General features: G+C 46.7%; 1 protein-coding gene across 1 annotated transcript in view; it reads right to left on the bottom strand.

The window, feature by feature from the left end:
- Window positions 1-13,481: 13,481 nt before the first annotated feature.
- Window positions 13,482-22,232, bottom strand: part of crb2 (crumbs cell polarity complex component 2) — a 120,796-nt gene continuing 112,045 nt past the window's right edge. The window contains exons 11-13 of the mRNA XM_033048699.1: window positions 21,844-21,960; window positions 17,546-17,672; window positions 13,482-13,904 (exon numbers count right to left, since the gene is read on the bottom strand). Coding sequence (XP_032904590.1) covers window positions 13,683-13,904; window positions 17,546-17,672; window positions 21,844-21,960 — 466 coding nt within the window. The 3' untranslated portion in view covers window positions 13,482-13,682. The remainder of the gene's footprint in view (window positions 13,905-17,545; window positions 17,673-21,843; window positions 21,961-22,232) is intronic.

Here is a 22,232-nt window from a genome sequence, read left to right as displayed (position 1 = left end):
GCCTGAAGTGGCGATAAGCAGGCATATCTTGAGATTTCGCCATGGAGGTGTGAAATGTTAAAACGAGGAACTGTGAATGCTACTAACTTCTTACTGAAAATAGCCAAGTGGCTGTAAAGCTCAACTGGTGTGGTTTCTTGGTGTGCCCTTATGGATCGCAATGCATCTGACAAACAGAACAATCACTTGAAATAAATAAATGAAATGATTCCAGCATTGGTACTGATGTTAATGATTTATTTACTAACACACTATCAGTATCCTGGGGATGGTGAATAATTTATAAAGTACTATTGAACTTTGTTACAGAGTCTTTTTGCTCTGGGAAAATGCGACAATCCTGTTGAGTGTGAAGAGAGCAAACACCCTCAGGGAATAATCTCCACAGCATGCAGGCATTATCATTTATCATCTCCTAATCATGAATCACATTTGGCTGGTTACAAAGATTTACGAAGTCACCACCATATGAAACTTATTCATTGCAAAATCATCTCCTTCAGCCCACCGAGTCCACGCCAACCATCGATCACCCGTTCACACTAGTTCTATGTTATCCCATTTTGTCATCCACTCCCTACACACTGGGGGCAATTTTACAGAGGGCCAATTAACCTACAAACCCACACCACATTGTTGGGATGTGGGAGGAAACCCACGCAGTCACAGAACATGCAAAGTCTGCACAGATAGCACCTGAGGTCAGGATCGAACCTGGGTCTCTGGCGCTGTGAGGCAGCAACTCTTTATCAGCTACACCGCCCATGCTGTCATTAAATATTATTGAAAACATGTTTCATTAAGACAGATTTTGCTATTAAAAATATCACTGGGGCTTAAATTAGCAGCATGGACCAGTATAGCACCCTTGAGATGGTTGACAGATCCAATGCGAATATTCTGAACTTGGTGTCTGATTTTAATCACTTTGGGGGTGCGTGTGAACATGGATCATGTTGGGGGACAGCTGAACAATTTTTCACGGTTGGCCTGAGAACTGGAGAACACTGGAGATGAGGAGAGCCTCCATGGGATATTACTGATGTATTAAAGGTGTTTTGCAATTACATATTTGTTAACTTCACCGAGTAAACCTGGGCTGGCTGTGCCATTGACAGCAGCTCTACATAGTATGGCAGTGGACCTTCATTATGAAGCTCTACAGGACATAGGTAAGGTGAGTATTGCATGCAGTTCTGGTCGACCCATTACAAGAGGGATGTGGAGGCTTTGGAGAGTGCGGAAGAGATTTTACCAGAATGCCTGGATTAGAGGGAATTAGCTATAAGAAGAGTTTGGCCAGAACTCAGATTTGTTTTCTCTGGATCTCTAGAGGTTGAGGGAGACCTATTAGAAGTATATACGATTATGAGAGGCATGGAAAAGGTAGACAGTCAGAACCTTTCTGCCCGGGTGGAAATGTCAACGACTAGAGGGCACATCTTTAAGGTGAAACGGACAAAGTTTAAAGGAGATGCTCAGGGCAAGAGGGTGGTGAGTGTTTGGAACACACTGCCAGGGGTGTTGGTGGAGGCAGATGCGATAGGGGTATCTAAGAGACTTTTAGATAGGCAGTGAATGGAGGGATATGGATCGCATGCAGACAGAGGAGATTAGTTTATCTTGGCATCATGTTTGGTGCGGACATTGTGGGCCTGTTCCTGTGCTGTACTGTTCTATGTTCTATCCCATGTACCTGTCTAAGTGTCTTTTAAATAGTCTAATTGTACCAGCCTCAACTGGCAACTTGTTGTGATGGCACAACTGTAACAGAGTGGGACACAGGTTCTGAGTGAGTGGGAACATGGCTGTTCCAACCTGAATGAGAACATTACTGGAAGCACACATGGTGTATAAAATGTAGCTCACGTTATTTTTCCCTCACAGTTGTATATATTGTACAGTCCCCTTCCACATAAAAAGATTTGTGAATCCGCATATCCCAGGACGCTAGCGTGCGGTGGGCAGATGTGATAGGACATCCTGTGGATGGATGCAGCCCAGGGCAGCACGGTGGCAACAGCCCCTTAGGCCCAACTCATCCATGCTGACCAAGATGCCTCATCTACTAAGCAAGTCCTGTTTGGCCCTTATGCCTCTAAACCTTTCCTATCCTGGGATGGCAGGACTTTCATATGAAGGAAGACTGGATAGACTCGGCTTGTACTCGCTAGAATTTAGAAGATTGAGGGGGGATCATATAGAAACTTACAAAATTCTTAAGGGGTTGGACAGGCTAGATGCAGGAAGATTATTCCCGATGTTGGGGAAGTCCAGAACAAGGGGTCTCAGTTTAAGGATAAGGGGGAAGTCTTTTACAATGATACAATTTATTTGTTGTCATTTGAACCTCATTGAAGTTCAAACGAAATTTGGTTTCTGCAGTCATACACACAAGAAAAAGAACCAAGACACAACACAGTTTACACAAACATCCATCACAGTGAATCTCCTCCTCACTGTGATGGAAGGCAAAGTCTTATCTCTCCCCTGCTCTCCTCATTCTCCTCCCGATGTCAGAGTCAAAGCCCCCGGCGGGCGATGGTAAGTGTCCCACGGCCGTTAAAGCCGCGCCGGGCGATGATGTAAGGCCACGCTCTCGGTCTTGATGTTGGAGCTCCCGGCGGGCGCTAACAAGTCCCACGGCCGTTAAAGCCGCGCCGGGCGATGATGTAAGGCCCCGCTCCAGGTAATTTTCAACCCCGCAACGCGGGCGGGAGAAGTCGCCGTTGCGGAAGCCCTGAAAAGCGGTCTCCCACCAGGGACCCGCGGGCTCCCGGTGTCACTGTCCACCAGACCTGCGGTTGGAGCCTCCGAAACTCAGGGGTCGGGCCACAGCAGCACGCCACCATAGCTCCTCCCACTCCGAACTCGGCCAGCTCCGCGATGGTGGGTAAGTCCGCAGCTCCGCGACTGGAGCCCCAGGTCGTTCCGGTTGGAGGCCGCTCCACGGTGCTAGGCCCCAACGACAACGGAGACCCGACAGGGAAAAGGTCGGGTTCTCCGTGCAGGGGAAAGATTTTAAAAGTTTCCCCACCCCCCGCCCCCCACACACATACCCAGTTAAAAAAAAAACACTTTAAACTACATTGAAACGAGACCAAAAATAAAAAACGACAGACGGACTGCAGAGGTCGCTGCAACGTGAGTCGCACTGACACATTTTAGGACCGAGATGAGAAAATCATTTTTTACACAGAGAGCGGTGAATCTGTGGAATTCTCTGCCACAGAAGGTAGTTGAGGCCAGTTCATTGGCTACATTTAAGAGGGAGTTAGATGTGGCCCTTGTGGTTAAAGGGATCAGGGGGTATGGAGAGAAGGCAGGTACAGGATAGTGAGTTGGATGATCAGCCATGATCATATTGAATGTCGGTGCAGGCTCGAAGGGCCGAATGGCCTACTCCTTTTTCTGTTTCTATGTTTCTATCCATGTATCTGTCTGAATGTCTTTTGAGTGTTGTTATTGTACCTATACACTGTGGGCAGCTTGATTGTTATCAGCTATAGTCTTTCCACTGACTGGATAGCAAGCTACAAAATAACTTGCCTCATGACACATGACAATATACTAAATTAAACTTCTTCTAGCAGCTCGTTCCATTTACCCACTACCCATCTGGTTGCCTGCAGAAGGCATCACACAGACTAAAGGACTCATCTCACTCCGCACATCACTTGTTTGCCCTTCTGCCCTCAGGAAAGTGTTACAGGTCCATCAGATCACACACCACAAGATTAACAATCTCATCAACCCCCCCCCCCCCCAATACTTTGTACGACCACACTATACTGTGAAATATTGCACATTCTGACTTGACATTTCTCTTGCCGTTTATGTTGTTTCCATTGTCGTTATTATCTAGCTGTTATGTTGGAGCTCCGCTCGGGTGCCTGAAACTTCCTTGTATGTATTTACAATGGCAATAAAGTGTATTGTTATTATTATGAAGCACTCTTTCCCACAGCAGTGAACAGCAGGAACTGTGCCTGGACCAAATGATGAACATTTGTAGCGATCATTAAAATTTGGTGAAACAGGGCAGTTTTGCAGAGGTTATTGGCTCTTGAATGGCAGTGAGGGGGTGGTTGCAGCAGCGAAAGCCGGTGGCAGGAACCAAGGCAGCGGAAGGTGGTGGTATATTCATGAGAGGAATGGATCAGGTAGATGCACACAGTCTCTTGCCCAGAGTAGGTGAATTGAGAACCAGAGGCCATGGGTTTAAGGTGAAATGGAAAATATTGAATAGGAACCTGAGGGGTAACTTTTTCACACAAGGGCGGTGGGGCAGGGACTCTTGCAATGATTAAGAAACAATTAACAAACAGGGACATGGATAGGACAGGTTTAGAGGGCTATTGGCCAAATGCAGGCAGGTGAAACTAGTGTAGATGAGACATGTTGGCCGGTGTGGGCAAGTTGGGCTGAAAGGCCTGTTTCCATGCTGTATGACTAAACAGCAACACAGAGTGAGCAGGGATGTTAATGATGGGATAAACCCTGCGACAGACAGACAAACCCTCTAGCAGACAGCCATCACCCTCCTCCCAGTGCATTTCAACTTAATGCTGGGGTCAAGTGAAGAGCGTTCACGTCGCGGCCATGTTTCCACCAATCTTTCCACCACCAAGCACAAGAAGCGCATGACACCATTGCATGCAGATGCCGCAAAGTGTGTTCATCTCTGGGTGAACAATTTCTATTCTTGTGAAGTGGACGCGATAAAACAAACTTAATGCTGGAATTTGTTAACAAAAAAAATTACCACTGGCTCTGTGAAGGATCTTGGATCTTCCAACCTACCTCACTGAGCACGCTGCGCTTTAAAAAAAACTGCACTTTCTCTGTAATGCTATAATGTTTTTTTAAATTATAATATGCTCCCTGGTATTTGTCTCATTTCACCATCTGTTGTACCTGTGTATTTCGGTACACATGACAATAATAAACTGATACTGGACCTTGCAAAGGTCCACACGTCCCTTTAATATGTAGCAATTCCTGTTTAAGGATCCTTCGTTCATCTCAATAAACAACGAGCTTCTGATTTAATCACACTTTATATTACACAGCATTTATCAGTGACAGACATTGAAATTTACAAGCCTATAAAATTTACATCAAAAATGTTTTTCTTTTGCAAATACATACGTATCAGTTTGCGAACTTCACCCAATTTTATAAACTTTAGCAGAAATTGTAGGGGAAAAAAGTCTGTGTGGAAATTGATGGTTTGCTGCCTGTTCAAGGAGTTTCTGGTGAAGCTGTTCATGATCAGAGCTGGCACAGGTTGTTGACCTGGCACTGGGATACACAGTGAGCTGTTCACACCAAGTCAATGTAAGGCATCCGCTTTAACATATTGATCAGGCATCAATGGTGCTCTTTAATGATAGACGGTGTCTCCACTCCCAGCATTCACTGTCCTTTCGTGCAAATGCAAAAAAAAACATTCACAGGTGCTGAGAAACTCAAACAGAAACAGCTGCTGGAAACACTCAGGTGTTAGGCAGCGTGTGTGGAGAGAGAGAACCCAAGTTCATGTTTCTAGCCCAAGTCCGTCTCCCTCTCCATGGATGTTGTTCAGTCGAATCCATTAGAAACTGCTACACAAATCCTGACTGAGTTGCCCAGGGTGGATTTCACACATTAACACATCAGCATCTTTCTCTGAAATAATTTAAAGAACATCTGACCAAACCTGGTTTACATCAAAAACATAATTTTATTTGTATGCTGGTGTCAGTATTCGCTTTGAGTTCTTCTTCCCCATTGCTACTGAACTTTTTGTCCATATTTTTAATCGTTTCGCCAACTTGCTGCTGGATGACTTCTAACGTCCCATCAAAAAGCATCTCCAACTCGTTCAGAAATAAAGAGCCCCTTTCAGCCTGGATTTGTTCACCTTCATTGGTTGCCTGGCGTTAGAGCTTTACATTCCTCCTCATTGTCACATCCTTCCTTGCCCTCTCTGCAGCCTCTATCAACTCCAGTGGCCTCCCTAGTTGAATGATTGAACGATACAGCGTAGGAACAGCCCTTCGACCCTCCGACCATCGATCACCCGTCCACACTAGGTTGATGTTAGCCTACTTTCTCATCCACTCAGAGGGCCAACTAACCTACAAAACCCGCACGTCTTTGGGATGTGGGAGGAAATCGGAGCGCACGGAGGAACCTCACGCAGTCACGGGGAGAATGTGCAAACTCCACACAGACAGTACCCAAGGTCAGGATCAAACCGGGGTCTCTGACACTGTGAGGCAGCAGCTCTACCAGCTGCGCCACTGTGTGGCCTTAATATTTACCGACTGCGCCTTGCCTGCTTTGGTCAACCCTGCAGTGTGTTCATATAAACATAGAAACATAGAGTAGTCCATTCGGCCCTTCGAGCCTGCACCGCCATTCAATATGATCATGGTTGATCATCCAACTGTTTCCTGTACCTGCCTTCTCTCCATACCCCCTGATCCCTTTAGCCACAAGGGCCACATCTAACTCCCTCTTATAGCCTCCTGATTCATCCTCCTAAGCCACTTGCTGGGCCGTTCCTCCTGCCACTCAGTACTACATTCACCTTTACAAAACATCACCGCACAACCCTGATCTTCAATGCCCACAGTCTCTTGCTAACTTTTCCTTCATAGTTTAGTGTTCACTCTTTTCTCTCATCTTCTCCCTTGTATCGCAACTTACTTTGGTGCATGTTTCTGCGCGGGAGCTTCCACACTGATAGGTGCCGTTAACTGCTCGTTACAAAATGAAGGTATGAGGTTTCTATAGGGGATGGAGCAGACCTGGCCCTCACGAGTGCCTGCTGCCATCGCAGTGTGTTGCTGCTTTTCCCGCCTCGCCTGCCATCAGGAAGAAGGTACACGAGTCTGAAAAGTGTAACATCCAGGTTCAGGAGCAGTTTCTTCCCCACGACCATCAGGCTACACTCCCAACTCAACTCTGAACTTGAGTTTTTTTGACACTATATTATTTTGTTTATTTATTGAACTAATTTTTAAGATTTGTTTACTATATTATCTATTAAGTGCTGTTGTTCCAACCCTGTTTTGCTGCCGCGAGTAAGAATGTCAGTTCCTTTTTTATACAAATGAGAACTAAACACTCTCGACTCTCTTTTGACTCAATTGTGAACCTCAGTGAGTCACTCCGACAGGGTGAATAAAAGTGAATTAAGCTCTTTGATATCTGCGTGAGGTCGATTTATTAAGACTTCAGGATTCGTGGAGAATTTTTCCTGTTGGGAAGGTCTCCCAGGCTCATTTATATCGGGATTGAAGTTTCGACTGTGATGCCAGTCAGCTATTAACACTGAGCCAACATTGCTCACCTGGATATTTGCCCAGGAATGTGAGGAGGATTATTTTGCAAGTTCTCGGGCACTTAGAACCAGCTGGAGGTGTCATTCTCAGTGGCAACTGGGGACCAACTACAGGGGCTGAGACCAATAGATCATAGGACGTAGGTTCAGAATTAGGCCATTCGGCCCAATGCGTCTACTCCACCATCATGGCTGATCTATTTTTCCCTCTCAACCCCATTCTCCTGCCTTCTCCCCGTTGCCTTTGACACCCTTACTAATCAAGAACCTATCAATCTCCGCCTTAAAAATGCCTTAAGGCGGCCTCCACAACCGTCTGTAACAATGAGTGCCACTGATTTACTGCCCTCTGGCTGACAACATTTCTCCTCATCTCCATTCTAAAGGTAGGTCCTCTATTCTGAGGCTGTGCCCTCTGGTCCTAGACTCTCCCGCTATTGGAAACAACCTCTCCACATCCATTCTCCAGGTCTTTCATCATTCGATAGGCTTCTGTTGCGAGGCACAATTCCTTCACATTGACATTGGCCTTGACATTGAGTTTGTTCAAGGAACAGCTTTGGAATTGGCAGGCAACTGATGCACCTATTCCAGTTCTTGATCAGGCCCTTCAGCCCACAAGTTCCATGCTGACCATCGATCACCCTAGTTCGATGTTATACCACTTTGTCATCCACTCCCTACACATTAGGGGCAATTTTACAGAGGGCCAGTTAGCCTACGAACCTGGGCGTCGTTTTTGGGATGTGGGAGGAAAATGAAGCACTTGGAGGAAACCCAGGTGGTCACAGAGTGAATGTGTAAACTCCACACACACAGACAACACCCAAGGTCAGGATCGAACCCGGGTCTCGGGCGCTGTGAGGCAGTGGCTCCACCAGATGCAACATTGTGCTGTCCTTGGTTATTGTGGGAGATTCATTTCACCAGTTGAGCCTTTGGACTTGCCTTACTGCTGCCACTATCCACCATAAGCTTGAACCTCTATTGTACCTGCCTCCACCACCACCAGCCCTGGCAGTGTGTTCCAGGCACCCACTACCTCCTGTGTGTAAAAATGAATTGCCCCACACATCGCCTTTAAACCTTGCCCCTCTCACCTTAACATTATGCCTCTGGTCCTTGACATTTCCACCCTGTCCATTGACTCTTATCATTTATATACGTCAAGGAGGAGGTTGATGTTGATTTTGACCCCCTACCAGAGGGTTAAAATCCAGAGGTTAAGGATTTGAAGTGATTGATGGAGGAGGAGAGGGGCGGTGAGGAGGAATATATTTCCCAGAAGGTGGTGGGGGTGTAGACTGGTTTACCATGGGTAAGTGACATTGGGATGGGTCCGTTGCAGGGCTATGGACCCAGTGCTGGGAGGTGGGATTAAATCAGGGGATTAATAAATTGAATTGATTGATCGAAAGATTAGGGGACAGAAACGTGTTGGATAGAGGGTAGACAAAAATGCTGGAGAAACTCAGCGGGTGTAGCAGCATCTATGGAGCGAAGGAAATAGGCAACGTTTCGGCCAGAAAACATTCTTCAAGACTGATGGGGGGTGGGGGGAAGCGGGGAGAAGAAAGGAAAAAGGAGGAGGAGGAGCCTGAGGGCTGAGGGAGAGGTAGGAAGGGGAGGAGACAGCAAGGGCTAACAGAATTGTGAGAATTCAATGTTCATGCCACCAGGATGCAGACTCCCCAAGCGGAATATGAGGTGCTGTTCCTCCAATTTCCGGTGTTGCTCACTCTGGCCGTGGAGGAGGCCCAGGACAGAGAGGTCGGATACGGAATGGGAGGGGGAGTTGAAGTGCTGAGCCACTGGGAGGTCAGGTTGGTTAATGTGGACAGAGCGGAGGTGTTCGGTGAAACGATCGCCAAGCCTACGCTTGGTCTAACCGATATAGATCAGCTGACATCTAGAGCAGCGGATGCAATAGATAGAGGGTAGAGGGTAGAGGGTTCGGCAGCCACCGAAAGTTGACTCCAACCCCATGGCACGTGTATAGCCTAAAATTAGAACCAGGCTTGTCTACACCCTGAATCCTTGAGTTCTCTAGTTTTTGTTTCAATATCAAAAAGCTCCAAGATATTTCGGAGTGACATTGAAAATCGGTTTGGACACAAGGAACTGCAGATGCTGGTTTACAACAAAAGACACAAAGTGCTTGAATAATTCAACGGGGTCAGGCAGATGACTGGAGAATATGGATAAGTAACCTTTCATCTGGGACCCTTCTTCTGACTTGAGAAGGGCCCTGACCCGAACCATCACCCATCCATGTTCTCCAGAGATGCTGCCTGACACGCTGAGCTACTCCAGCACTTTGTGTCCAGAAAATCTGTTTGTCATTTTACATCTCAGTTATAACACCACAGAGACTAGACTGTAAATAATACAGACTTTTTTTTTTAAGCATCGCAAGCAACTCGAAAATAATCAATCAGAGAACGTAAAAATGATCTCCCCTAGTTTTGGAAACAACGCAACTGCTGATGATGTTGAATAGAATCAATGTAATCTCTGACAAACAACCAATACCTTACATAGGAGCTAGGAGTTATTTGGAAAATTCTTAGAATTATTTACAGAGTATAAAGGGACACACTGGGTGAAGGCAGGCAATGGATTAAAGTGGAGAGTGGTCTAAGGCAGATAAGGCCAAAATGTCAGGTCCTCGAGCTTGGATGAGGGCCTCACTCACTGAAACCTAGTTGAAACATGGATTCTACCACACACGGATGACCCTCGATAGATCTGGTGTACAATCACCTCGTGGATTGCATTTTTGAGTAAATTAACTCAAAATATTTCCATAGATTAATCTGTTTCCACACATGGTCAACTTCAAGTTCATAAGCCCATAGGAGCAGAATAAGGCCATTCGAACATGGCCGATCTCTCTTTCCCTCTCAACCCCATTCTCCTGCCTTCTCCCCACAACTGTTTACACCATTACTAATCAAGAGTCTGTCAATCTCCGCTTTAAAAATCAACCTTTAAAAACTTTACCACACTCACTCCAGCTGCACCACTCCTGGTCACTCACCCCAGCTGCACCACTCCCAGCCTCGTCACCCACCCCAGCTGCACCACTCCTGGTCACTCACCCCAGCTGCACCACTCCTGGTCACCCACCCCAGCTACACCACTCCTGGTCACTCACCCCAGCTACACCACTCCTGGTCACTCACCCCAGCTACACCACTCCTGGTCACCCACCCCAGCTACACCACTCCTGGTCACTCACCCCAGCTGCACCACTCCCAGCCTGGTCACTCACTCCAGCTGCACCACTCCTGGTCACTCACCCCAGCTACACCACTCCTGGTCACTCACCCCAGCTACACCACTCCCGGCCTGGTCACTCACCCCAGCTGCACCACTCCTGGTCACCCACCCCAGCTGCACCACTCCTGGCCATTCACCCCAGCTGCACCACTCCCGGCCTGGTCACTCACCCCAGCTGCACCACTCCTGGTCACCCACCCCAGCTGCACCACTCCTGGTCATTCACCCCAGCTGCACCACTCCCGGTCACTCACCCCAGCTGCACCACTCCTGGTCACTCACCCCAGCTGCACCACTCCTGGTCACCCACCCCAGCTGCACCACTCCTGGTCACCCACCCCAGCTGCACCACTCCCGGCCTGGTCACTCACCCCAGCTGCACCACTCCTGGTCACCCACCCCAGCTGCACCACTCCTGGTCATTCACCCCAGCTGCACCACTCCCGGTCACTCACCCCAGCTGCACCACTCCTGGTCATTCACCCCAGCTGCACCACTCCTGGTCACCCACCCCAGCTGCACCACTCTTGGTCATTCACCCCAGCTGCACCACTCCTGGTCACCCACCCCAGCTGCACCACTCCTGGTCATTCACCCCAGCTACACCACTCCCGGCCTGGTCACTCACTCCAGCTGCATCACCCCCGGTCACTCTTTACCAGCTCAGCCCATCGATTGCCCTCAATCCCTTTGATTCTGTTTTCCAAAGTCCAGTGAGCCTTTCTGTCGGTGGAGGCCGAATGATGTTCCTCGTCCCTTGCTGAGTCTGAGGAAAGGTCCCGACCTGAAAGGTCGCCACTTCTCGTTCTCCAGGGATGCTGCCTGACATGCCGAGTTACTCCAGCACTTTGTGTCTGTCCTTGCTCCACCTGTTCCCTGCTGACTGAGTCCCTGAGTTTAGCCATCTCTTTTACCCCCTCATGGTGACCACCGGAACCAACAACTGAACCATCCTATCACCAACAATTAGAGAGCAGTCCTGAGCTGCCATCTACCTCATTGGAGACCCGTCCGTGGACTATCTTTGATCGGACTTTACTGGACTTTATCTTGGACTAAATTAAACATTATTCATGTTATTCCTTTTATCATGTGTCTTTAGATGGATGGGTCGGTTGTAATCATGTATGTTCTTCCCGCTGGCTGGTTGGCACGCAACAAAAGGTGTTCACTCTACCTTGGTACATGTGACAATAAACTAAACTCAAAGTCAACTATCCTCAACTACAGCCGCACGGCCAGTGATAATGGGAACATCGTTTCTATGGGAAGACGCTTCCTGCTGTGGAACTGCCACCATTAAGTAAAGTGGACGTGAGAAATATACAGTGTATTGACCTTGTTGTGGAATGTGTATCTGGGCTCCAGCAATGCATCCAAACTTGGAGCCCATCTCCGGCAGTTTCTTCACCCAGCTGCAGTTTGTAGATAGAAAAAGCAAGGATGCGGCCAGACAGAGACAAGAGCTGATGCAACAGAGTTAGTGCTTTCAAGCTGTGCACGCACTTGTTCATAGTCAGACATGGGAGCAGAAGATGGTGGCGTGGGATCCAGTGACTTCTACCTTTTGCATAAAGTGCAGCATTGTCCAGTGTTAATGTTGAATCTCTCCCAGTAAAACATATAAATACTTACAGAAAAGGAACTGCAGATGCTGCCATCTGGAGCAACACCGTAAGTGCTGGAGGAACCGTGAAGGGAAATGGACCAATGACATTTCTGGGTCGGGAACTTTCTTCAGACTGATGGGAGTAGGAGGGGGGGGGGGGGGGGGGAGAAAGCTGGAAACAAGAGGTGGTGGAGTGAGGATCCATCTTTCGTCCCCTTCAATTAGTTCCCACCTGAAACATCCTCTGTCCTTCACTTCCACAGATGCTGCCTGATCCGCTGAGTTCTTCCAGCACTTTGTGCTTTGTGTAAATAAATCCCTCCATGAACGCATGGCACAGACTTAGTTTCAATCAACTTAAATTTCAAAGCTACAATTAATTTTCTATTTAAAAGTAATTCAATTAAGAACCAAATTACAGTAAACATTTAAATGAGTGAACGTATAGATTCCACCGTCATTTAGGACTGAGATGAGAAAAAACTTTTTCACCCAGAGAGTTGTAAATCTGTGGAATCCTCTGCCACAGTTGGCCTTGGAAGCCAATTCACTGGATGTAGTCAAGAGAGAGTTAGATTTAGCTCTTCGGGCTAACGGAATCAGGGGATATGGGAAGAAAGCAGTAACGGGGTACTGATTCTGGATGATCAGCCATGATTATATTGAATGGCGGTGCAGGCTCGAAGGGCCGAATGGCCTACTCCTGCACCTATTTTCTATGTTTCTAAAATGCTGGAGTGACTCAGCGGGACAGGCAGCATCTCTACAGAGAGAAGGAACGGGTGACGTTTCGGGTCATGACCCTTCTTCAGACTGAGGGGCAGGGGAGAGGGGGATGCAAGAGATAAGGATGTGTAAGGTGTGAAAACAGGTTACTCCAGCATTTTGTGTCGACGTGTGGTGTAAACCTGCATCTGCAGTTCCTTCCTCCACCTGTTATTCGCTGCGATTGCCGTGCGAACGGTGCATTGCCAGGAGTGGTCGAGTTCTCATCAACCTCTTGGTGAAGCAGGTCCCCAGGATGAGAGGGTTGATGCATCAGCAGTCGGCGCAGTGATGCGGCGGGTAGAGCCGCTGCCTCAGGGCCCCCGGAGACACCGGTTCGATCCTGACCTCGGGTGCTGTCCGCGTGGAGTTTGCACGTTCTCCCTGTGACCACGTGGGTTTTCTTCGGGTGCCCCGGTTTCCTTCCACATCCCAAAGACGTGCGGGTCTGTGGGCTAATCGGCCTCTGAAAATTGTCCCTGGGGCGTAGGTAGTGGATGAGAAAGTGGGACAGCATAGAACGGGTGAGCGATGGTCGGTATGGACTCGGTGGGCCGAAGGGCCTATTTCCACGTTGTTTCTTTCAATTCAGTTCAGTTCGGTCAAAGGCAAGCACGTAGCTGGGGGATGGATGCCTCCTGTGTAGTGGAACAGGCCAAGCAGGAGCCTCCTCTCGTGAGTCCAGGCAGACGCTTATATCAGGCGCTCCTCAGGAGGCACCTTCAGGACACTGTCCATCTCCAGCCGTGCTCCCGCCACCTCCTGCTGGCTCGGGTTGTACGTCCCTTCCGTCTGCCGCTTCTTGCGGGCGGTGAGAACGACGAAGATCAGAGCGATGACGATGAGCAGCACGCTGCCGCACACCACGGGCACGGCCACCGCCAACAGCGGGATGGAGTCCGCCTTCTTCCCTCTCTGGAAAGACAAGTGCAGATGGTGAGTGGGAGCACACACCCCATCCCCAACCCTGGGGACACAGATGCTCGCTGGACCCCCAACTCTGCCCCAACAACTCTGCACCCCCCCCCCCAACTCGACACCCCCCCGAACTCTGCACCTCCAACTCTCCCCCTCAAATCTACACCACTCACCTCTAAACCACTCCTCAACTCCACCCCCCCCCAAATCACCTCCGGGTTCAGATCCAATTTGGGATTCTCACCAGAAATTTAAGTCCATGCCTGGTTTCATTGACTGAATTTAAGCCAAAATGACGTGTAATCGGTGTAGACGGGAGCGAGGAGCACACTCCCATTAGTCTGTTATTCATGATCTGTTCTGATTGCTGCACTTACAGTAATAACATAAACATCCAACAAATGTTTGCAACTTCTATAATACTTTGTGTCATCTTTTTAATGTTTCCGACGAGGAACAAGCTGTTAACATAATGAAGCTGCTTGAATAATAAGCCCCTTCACTATATCTTAATCTTAATGCTAATTGTACATGCAGAAACAGCAGGGTAAAACACACAGCCATGTGTCTCTGAGATTTACCAATTAACGGCAGAATCCCATCGGTGACACAAGATTAATTCTGCCCTCACCAACATCACTGTCAACTGCATCTGCTTGTGAACCTGGGCCAATGCTCACACAGATAAACATCGCAGCAGGAAGTAACATGCAAGTATGTCACTGGGTTGGATCATTATGCAGAGTGCCACTGGTATGAATGGGATCCAACTCTTGACGTGCTTTGTCTTTATCTATTTATTTATTTATTTATTTTTGTTAGACGTAAGTAGAGTCATGTGGTACCACAGTACCTAATACTTGTTGACATGTTACATTTCATATACAACTTTTTTAATTTAATAATAAAACTGGAATAAGGAAGAAAAGAGTAGAAAAGAGGAGATTGACATAAGTGGTGCGTGAGATAGAAAGATAGGCCGAAAGAAGAAAGAAGTCGAAAGAGAAAGAGACGTAAAAGAGAAAAGAAAAAGAAGAAGAAAAGGAAAAAGGAAAAGGAGATTGGAAGCTATATTTTATGTTCCAGGTCACTCGTCACCTGATTCTGAAACATGTTATTTCTATGGTTGTGTTGCACCATATGCTTGTAAGAAGTCGATAAAAGGAGACCAAATCAATAAGAATTGGTCTGCTTTACCTGCTAGAAGGAATCGCATTTCTTACGTGCTTTGTAAACATATATTCTGGCAAAGAGCATTTCTCGGAAAGTGGTGGAAGCGCATTGATGACGGGACATCCTCAGCCACCAGACTCGTAATTCAGGGAACATTATAGCATCTTAGAGTCCAATAACTTGGAAACAGCCCCCTTTGGCCCAACTTGCCCATGCCTTGGTTTGGTTTAGTTGGGCCTAGTTTAATTTACTTTAGAGATACAGCACAGAAACAGGCCCTTCGGCCCACCGCGTCCGTGCCGATCAGCGATCTCCGTACACCAACACGATCCTACGCACTAGGGACAATTTACACGTTTACCAAAGCCAATTAACCTACAACCCTGCACGTCTTCGGAGTGTAGGAGGAAACCGGAGCACCCGGAGAAAACCACGCAGGTCATGGGGAGAGGTACAAACTCCGTACAGACAGCACGCTTGGCCGGGGTCGAAGTTGAGTCTCTGGCGCTGTGAGGCAGCAACTGTACCGCTGCTCCACCATGATGACAAGACCCCCCCATCTACGCTAGTCCCACCTGCCCATATTTGGCCCATGTCCCTCTAATCCCTGTCCGCTGTCTTTTAAATGGTGTTACAGTACCTGCCTCAACTACCTCCTCTGGCTGTATGTTCCACTAACCTACCACCCTCAGAGTTGTCCCCCAGCTTCCTATTAAATCTTTCCACTTTCACCTTAAACTTTTTGTCCTCTGGTTCATGATTCCCCTGCTCTGGGTATTAGTGGGCAGAGACGATCCGTAGGAAATCCTTACCAAAGCCATATCAAAATTTCAAGTAACATTCCCCCTCCCCCTCTATCTTTGCTGTGCGCACATATTTCTCCCACTATGCCACCCCCCTCCCCCCTTTTCTCTCCCCCACCATCCCGTTCCACCCATCCCCTTCCACCCATCCCCTTCACTCCTCTTCTCTCCTCATCATGACACTGTGTTGTCTCCTCTTTACCTCTAGCTTTTGTTCAATCATCTGTCAACGGACCCCACTCATCTGTATCGACCCATTACTTGCCAGGCTTTGTATGGCCCCCAATGCTCTTTTTCAGCCTTTTCACCCCCCCCCCCCCCCCCCATACAATCAGTCTGAAGAAGGGTCCCGACATTGACTATCTATTCCTTCCACAGATGCTGCCTGACCCATTGAGTTCCTCCGACATTTTGTGTTTTACTCACAAAACACATTAGCTGTGGGTTAATGTGTTAGAACCAAGTACACACGTGAGCGTACCTGCAAGGGATGTGCTGTTTAGCATTCCATCCATCAAAGATACAGGGATCGCTGGTCAGCAGGGACTCGGTGGGCCGAAGGGCCTGTTTCTGCACTGTCTCTCAACTAAACTAAAACTAAGGTGTGTAGGAAAGAACTGCTGGTTTAAATCGAAGGTAGACACAAAATGCTGGAGTAACTCAGCGGGCCAGGCAGCATCTCTGGAGAGAAGGAATGGGTGATGTTTCGGGTCGAGGACTTTCTTCAGAAAACTAAAACTAAGCTGTTGGACTAACTGCGTTAGATGAGCAGTTATTTGTTATCAGCGCCAGAGGGGGGTTCATCCTTTTATGGAAGGAAGCAAAGACTAATACCTTGCCTTCTCCCAGTTAAACAGCAAACTACACCGTCAGACATGAAAGAGAAATGGCAGACGCAAGGACATAGGAATAAATACTTTGGGCAACATTGCGTCTCGCTTTGTACATTCCCCAGATATGATCATTTATTAGCCACGTAGCTCTGAGCTGCGATATGCCAGTAACCGAAGAAATTCCACCCTCGACTGAAGCTTAAAATCAGTTAAAACATTCCAATCGGTATTTGCCCGATTGCTAACTCCAGCTCTCCCCTGTGCTCGCAAACTGTTTCAAAACGTTCTTTAGAGAATCAACCCAAGAAATTAAAATGCTTAAAATGAAGGTGGTGAATTAGTAGAATTGATTGCTGTGGAGGCCATCAATGGATATTGCTAAGGCTGAGAGTGATAGATTCTTGATTAGTACGGGTGTCAGGGGTTATAGGGAGAAGGCATGAGAATGGGATTGAGAGGGGATTGACTAGGGAAGAATAAGTGTTCGGCACGGACTAGAAGGAACGAGATGGCCTGTTTCCATGCTGTAATTGTTATATGGTTATATAGGGATAGATAGATCAGCCATGATTGAATGGTGGAGTAGACTTGATGGGCCGGAAGGCCTAATTCTTCTCCTCGAACCTAAGAACTATGGACTTATGGCTCAGTATATCCACCCTGATGTGCAATGAACTCCCTAACTTTATCTGGTTTGGAAAGACTTGAGCAAATCCATAGCCAGACAAGCTCTGTTTCAGGATCATGATTTTACAGGAGTAGGTTGGACACGAGCTGAGAAAAGATTTTGCCAATGCAACACTGAGCGAAAGAAAATAAGATTACTCACATCAAGCTCGCACCGTTGACCCGCGTAGTTAGCTGCACAAATGCACTCAAAGGTGTTGGCCATGCTCTGGCAGGTGGCCCCATTCTGGCACGGACTGCACTCGCATGCATTGACTTCAACCTCACACCTACAGAGAAGATCAAAGGGAAAAGTCACTCCTGGGGGGGGAGCATTTGACAACCTAGTTTCCCCCAAAATGATCAGGCACAAGGAACTGTAGATGCCGGTTTACCAAAACAAAAAGACACAAAGCGCTGGACAAATTCAGCGGGTTCGGCAGCATCTGTGGAGAGAATGAACGGATGACGCTTCGGGTTGGGGGACTTTTCTTCAGATTAGTTGCAGTAGGTGGGGAGAAAGCAGGAAGAGAGGCCGGGGGGGGGGGGGTTCAAGTTTTCTTCCAGCTTTTTCCCCCCTATTATAATCAATCTGAAGAAGGGTCGTGACCTGAAACGTTGCCTGTTCTTTCCCTCCACAGATGCTGCCTGACTCACTCAGTTACTCCGGCACTTCCTAACATTTTTCCCCAAATAATCTTGCATGGTTCAGATTGCTTCTCTTGGTATATTTGTTTTACTGTCTAGACTTCACACAGACATAATTCCTAATTATCGTACCAAAAATATTAACATAGCAATACTCAAATAATATGAAAACTTTCTCTCAGTGGCAATGGGTTTTTCTGTGCCTTTTCCCGAAAGTAGCAAAAAATACTTTCTGTGGCTCTTTGGTTTAAGATTAATTTCAACATAATCAGATCTTAATTTAAAATGACAGACAATGCCATTCTTAAAAAAAGTCACAAAAATTAATAAATGAATGTTTTATGAAACAGATAAAGCAGAAAATGCCATTAGAGATTTGAAACATGCATTAATTATTCTGATCTATTATCTTGATGAAGGATGTTCTTTTTCAATCATATGAGATAATTTATTTCTAGTGTGGGCCTTGGGAAGATGGAATGGGATGAATAGAATTTAGATGAAATGAACATTTTTTTTTGCCCAATTTTTCAATGCCACCAACTGAGTGCCTTAATCGACACAAAATGCTGGAGTCACTCAGCGGGACAGGCAGCATCTCTGAAGAGAAGGAATGGGTGACGTTTCGTGTCGAGACCCTCCTCAGTGACCTTGGCATCAGTCTGAAGAAGGGTCTCAACCTGAAACGTCACCCATTCCTTCTCTCCAGAGATGCTGCCTGCCCCGCTGAGTTACTCCAGCATTTTGTATCTATCTTCAGTTTAAACCAGCATCTGTAGTTCCTTCCGACACAAGTAGCTTAATCGAGCTGGTCCCACTTGCCTGAGTCTGGGCCAAATCCCTTCAAAATTTTCCTACCCAAGTAGCTGTCAAAGTGTTTTGAAATATCGTAATTGTACCTGCCTCTATCACTTCCTCTGGCAGCTCATTCCGTATACCTACCACCCTCCGTGATTTGAAAAGCTGGCATTTAGTTCCCTTTTAAATCTTTCTCCTCTCCCCACAAACCCATGCCCCTCTAGTTTTAGCCTCCCCTGTCCTGTGACTATTCATCTTATCTACGCCCCTTGTGATTTTATGAACCTCTATAAGATCGCACCTTAGCCTCCTATACTCCAGGGAAAAAGATCCCAGCATATCCTTAGAACTCAAATCTTCCAGACCCAGTAACATCCTTGCCAATCTTTTTTGCAGCTTAATGACATTCTTCCCATTGCAGGGCGGACAGAACTATTCACAATACGCCAAGTGTGGACTTGTGCATTTGCAACATGACATTCCAACACCTGTGTTCAGTCCCCTGACTGATGACGGCAAGTGTGCCAAATGCCTAATTCACCTGCCTGTTAGTGGCTGGCTTCGTGGCCTCTACCCGGAGCTGCTGCCTCACAACTCCAGTGACCCAGGTTTGATCCTGAGCTTCGGAGCTGTCTTTGTGGAGTTTGCATGATCTCCCTGTGACTGTTACAAGTTAGGGTGCCCCAGTTTCTCTTTGATTTTATGACCAACCTAAAATTAAGCTACCATTATAAACAACTTCAGACTGCCTCGGCTAGGCCACCAACATAATCAAGGACGAGTCTCACTCCGGACATTCCCACTTAGATCATAAGATCATTTTTTAATTTTATTTATTTATTTATTAGTTATTTATTTCGGACAGAATAAAAGAATAAAAAGCAAATGTGAAACAGCGTACAAAAAACAAAACACAAATATTTATTAAGTGTCATAAACAATATCTATAAATAAATGAAATCATATGTGTCCGAAAAGGAGCAGGAAGAAGCCAAAGCTTATTAATTCCCACCCCTTATTCAACTGCTTGTAATTATCTTATACAAATTTAGCAGCTATATGTACACCATATGTATACCAGCAGCTATATGTACACCAAATTATTTACATTTGAACACTAATCAAATATTTACAAAGCCATACAAAAAAGAAAAAAAGAAAAAGAAAAGAAAAAACCCGCAAATACTATACAGTATCTTAGTCATATATACAACCCATCACTCTATAATCACCCTTCCCAATACAATCAGTATAACAAATATCACAATCACCTATCCTCATCCCAATATCCTTTTAAACAAGTGTTTTTGTACATCTTTTTAAACTGAATTATGCTTGTGCTAAGTTTTATCTCCTGTTCCAGACCATTCCACATGATCCAGATGATCATGAGATCATAAGTGATAATTTAGAAGGGTGAGAGGGGATCTCATTGAAACATATAAGATTGTTAAGGGTTTGGACACGCTAGAGGCAGGAAACATGTTCCCAATGTTGGGGGAGTCCAGAACCAGGGGCCACAGTTTAAGAATAAGGAGTAAACCATTTAGAATGGAGACGAGGAAACATTTTTTCTCACAGCGAGTTGTGATTCTGTGGAATTCTCTGCCTCAGAGGGCGGTGGAGGCAGGTTCTCTGGATGCTTTCAATAGAGAGTTAGACAGGGCTCTTAAAAATAGCGGAGTCAGGGGATATGGGGCGAAGGCAGGAACGGGGTACTGATTGGGGATGATCAGCCATGATCACATTGAATGGCGGTGCTGGCTTGAGGGGCCGAATGGCCTACTCCTGCACCTATTGTCTATTGTTAGGAGTAGAATTAGGCCATTCGGCCCATCAAGTCTACTCTGCCATTCAATCATGGCTGATCAATCTCTCCCTCCTAACCCCATCCTCCTGCCTCTTCCCCATAACCTCTGACACCTGTACGAATCATTTAATCTACCTATCTCTGCCTTAAATATATCCAGTGACGTTGCCTCCACAGCCTTCTGTGGCAAATCATTCTCCCCCCTCCCATTAGGCAAGAGCTACAGAAGTGTGAAAACACACACCTCCAGATTCAGGGGTATTCTAGAGACCACGATCCAAGATTATCTAAGCTCTTGGGGAGACAAAAGTGCTGGAGAAACTCAGCGGGTGCGGCAGCATCTATGGAGCGAAGGAAATAGGCAACGTTTCGTCCCGAAACGTTGCCTATTTCCTTCGCTCCATAGATGCCGCCGCACCCGCTGAGTTTCTCCAGCACTTTTGTCTGAACATTTTATCTAAGCTCTTCTTAGACAGTTTCTTCGCAGCTGTTATCAGGCAACTGAGCTATCCTATCAACAACTAGAGGGCAGACCTGACCTACCATCTACCTCGATGGAGAGCCTCGGACTTTATCTTGCGCTAAACGTTATTCCCTTTATCCCAAATCTGCACTCTGTGGACAGTTCGATTGTAATCATGTCTAGTCTTTTTACTGTCTGGTTAGCACGCAACAAATATCATTTCACTGTATCTCAGTCAACGTGACAATAAACTAAACTGAACTTAAAACTTTTTTCCCTCATTATACCACCCTTATTAGTTTTGATGTTATGATCAATCAACCATTAATCTAATAAACTAATAACTGTATTGTTTTGTATTGTATTAACTTCTAATAAAATAAACAAATTTAAAAAAAAAGAAAAAAAAAACCAAAAAAACTAATAACTGAAAAGAGAGAGCTAGATAGGGCTCTTAAAAATTGCGGAGTCAGGGGGGAAAGCAGGAACGGGGTACTGATTGGGGATGATCAGCCATGATCACATTGAATGGCGGTGCTGGCTCGAAGGGCCGAATGGCCTCCTCCTGCACCTATTGTCTATTGAAAAGTATAAATTCAATGCATGTTAAAATGTGAACATTAAATTAATATACATTTAATTTGTTTAACTTTGTAGAGGTGCCTGTACCTCACACCCGAAGTGGAACATCACTCGCAGATGCCAGGGATGGGAGGGATTTCGAGGGATGAATGAGGATTACCTTTCTCCGGAGAAGCCTGGCGCGCAGGTACAATTGGCACCCCAGGGTCCATCGGTGCAGAGCCCGCCGTTCCCACAGACGAACCCCTCGCCGCACTTTATTGGGGGGTTGGGCCATCTGCAAAACATAACCAATGTCTTTCATTGGCAAGTACACTTGACCCAAGCTCTGAACTGTTTCATGGACAATCCCGAAACACACGGACTCCTCACGGCCCCATGTTGGTGGATAGAGCCGCTGCCTCACAGCGCCAGAGACCCAGGTTCGATCCCTCACTTTGGCTGCTGTCTGTGTGGAGTTTGCACGTTGTTCCTGTGGTTTACCTCCGGGTGTTCCTTCCTCCACATCCCAAAGACGTGCCGGTTTGTAGGTTAATTGGCCTCTGTAAA

The sequence above is a fragment of the Amblyraja radiata genome, chromosome 32, assembly GCF_010909765.2.
Source record: "Amblyraja radiata isolate CabotCenter1 chromosome 32, sAmbRad1.1.pri, whole genome shotgun sequence".
NCBI classification, from domain to species: domain Eukaryota; kingdom Metazoa; phylum Chordata; class Chondrichthyes; order Rajiformes; family Rajidae; genus Amblyraja; species Amblyraja radiata.
The sequence above is the reverse complement of the archived record's forward strand: the minus strand, read 5'-3'. Positions and strand labels throughout refer to the sequence as shown.